Source organism: Asparagus officinalis, chromosome 4 (assembly GCF_001876935.1).
Source record: "Asparagus officinalis chromosome 4, Aspof.V1, whole genome shotgun sequence".
In the NCBI taxonomy this organism is placed as follows: Eukaryota; Viridiplantae; Streptophyta; class Magnoliopsida; order Asparagales; family Asparagaceae; genus Asparagus; species Asparagus officinalis.
This window is the reverse complement of record NC_033797.1, coordinates 3,990,098-3,991,473: the sequence shown is the minus strand read 5'-3', so window position 1 is coordinate 3,991,473 and position 1,376 is coordinate 3,990,098. Positions and strand designations below refer to the sequence as shown.

Here is a 1,376-nt window from a genome sequence, read left to right as displayed (position 1 = left end):
CAGCCAGCAATCCACCGTCGGAGTTCGGACGAGAGCTAGAACCCTAGCTCTCCGGCGCCTTCAGGATTCTTCCTCCTCTTGTTATCTCGAGCTTCGAAGCCGCCGCCTTGAGAAACCCACGTCGAAGGCGGCGTTCAAGGAGAGCCCTAACCCTAGCCCTAGATCGAAGAATGGGAAGTCGAGCTCTAACCCTAGCCCTTACCCTAGGCTAGGGGAAGGAGAGGAGGCTGAGGCTTCGTTTGGGGAGAATGTTGTTGATGTTGATGCGGTTGCTAGGTGAGATTTTTCTCTTCCTCTTCGCCCGTGATTGTGTTGGAATTTGTCGAAAGTTGGGGTTTCTTTATAACCGTAATTAGTTTGAGTTTTAGGGTTTTGAGGGTTTTTTTTGGAAATGGGTTTTTCTTGGATTTCTGATTTGGTTACAAAGGTGAAAACTTTTGACTTCGGTATGGTATAGTGAAGCGAGATTCTCTTCTCTCTGGCATGTAATTTGGTGAGAATTTTCTAGGGGTAGGGTTTTGAGGGTTTCTGGAAATGGGTTTTTCTGCGAATTTCGATTTGGTCTAAAATTTTCCTCCTTTGACCACCAAGTCTTGAAGTTTTTGCAAATTTGGGGTCTGACCTTTACATTTATTTTGATTTTTTTGAGAAAAAGGATGGATTACCATAACATTTATTTTGAAATTTTGGACTCTTCGTTAATATGAGTTTCTTTCTCAGTAGAGCTAATTTTTCTTGAAATAGAAAACTATTCTATAGTTTTTAGTTCAAATAAGGGCTGTTGAATTTTTCTTTCTTACTACTATAGTTTTTTTATATTGAAAAATCTCTCATTTTTTCATCACTTTTTCTGCTCAAAGTTGTGTCTTGAACTCCATGATAAGCTTTCGTTTGATTTTCTTTATGGGCAGAAAGATATCCTTTATATTTCCCCTTTTTTCTTGCTTTTTCTCTATTACTGCTCAGGGGGAAAAAATCTTCCAAAAGCTGAGCACTGCAAAGTTTCATTTATTAGTGCATATTTCTTTCTTTCTATCTTTCTTTATTGATGTCATGCTAATTTATTCCCCCCCGCCCCCCCCCCCCTAAAGTTTTTATCTTCTGCCAATTTATGTAAATTAAAAATTAAAATATTTGCTGCTCTAGTTAATCACCTCTTTTGATGCTCAACTTTATGCATCCAAGCCGGTGTCTTTGCGTTGAAACCACATCTATTGAATGCATAAGTTCTGCTTTAAATAGTTCAATCTTAGGCCTTTTAAGCTCTCTCTAGAGCTTTGTCTACTAATCTTTGATGATTATGCCTGGTTTTATTTATTTTGCTTAGTTCTAGACGTATAGTATCTCTGCCACAATTCTGGATAGAATCCACTACG

The 1,376-nt window shown here is 38.6% G+C and overlaps 1 protein-coding gene across 1 annotated transcript in view; it reads left to right on the top strand.

Annotated features, from left to right (window-relative positions):
* Positions 1-1,376, top strand: part of LOC109836290 (cyclin-dependent kinase inhibitor 4-like) — a 2,850-nt gene that overhangs the window by 82 nt on the left and 1,392 nt on the right. Inside the window, exon 2 of the mRNA XM_020404150.1 lies at positions 4-276. Within this exon, the coding sequence (XP_020259739.1) occupies positions 4-276 (273 nt within the window). The remainder of the gene's footprint in view (positions 1-3; positions 277-1,376) is intronic.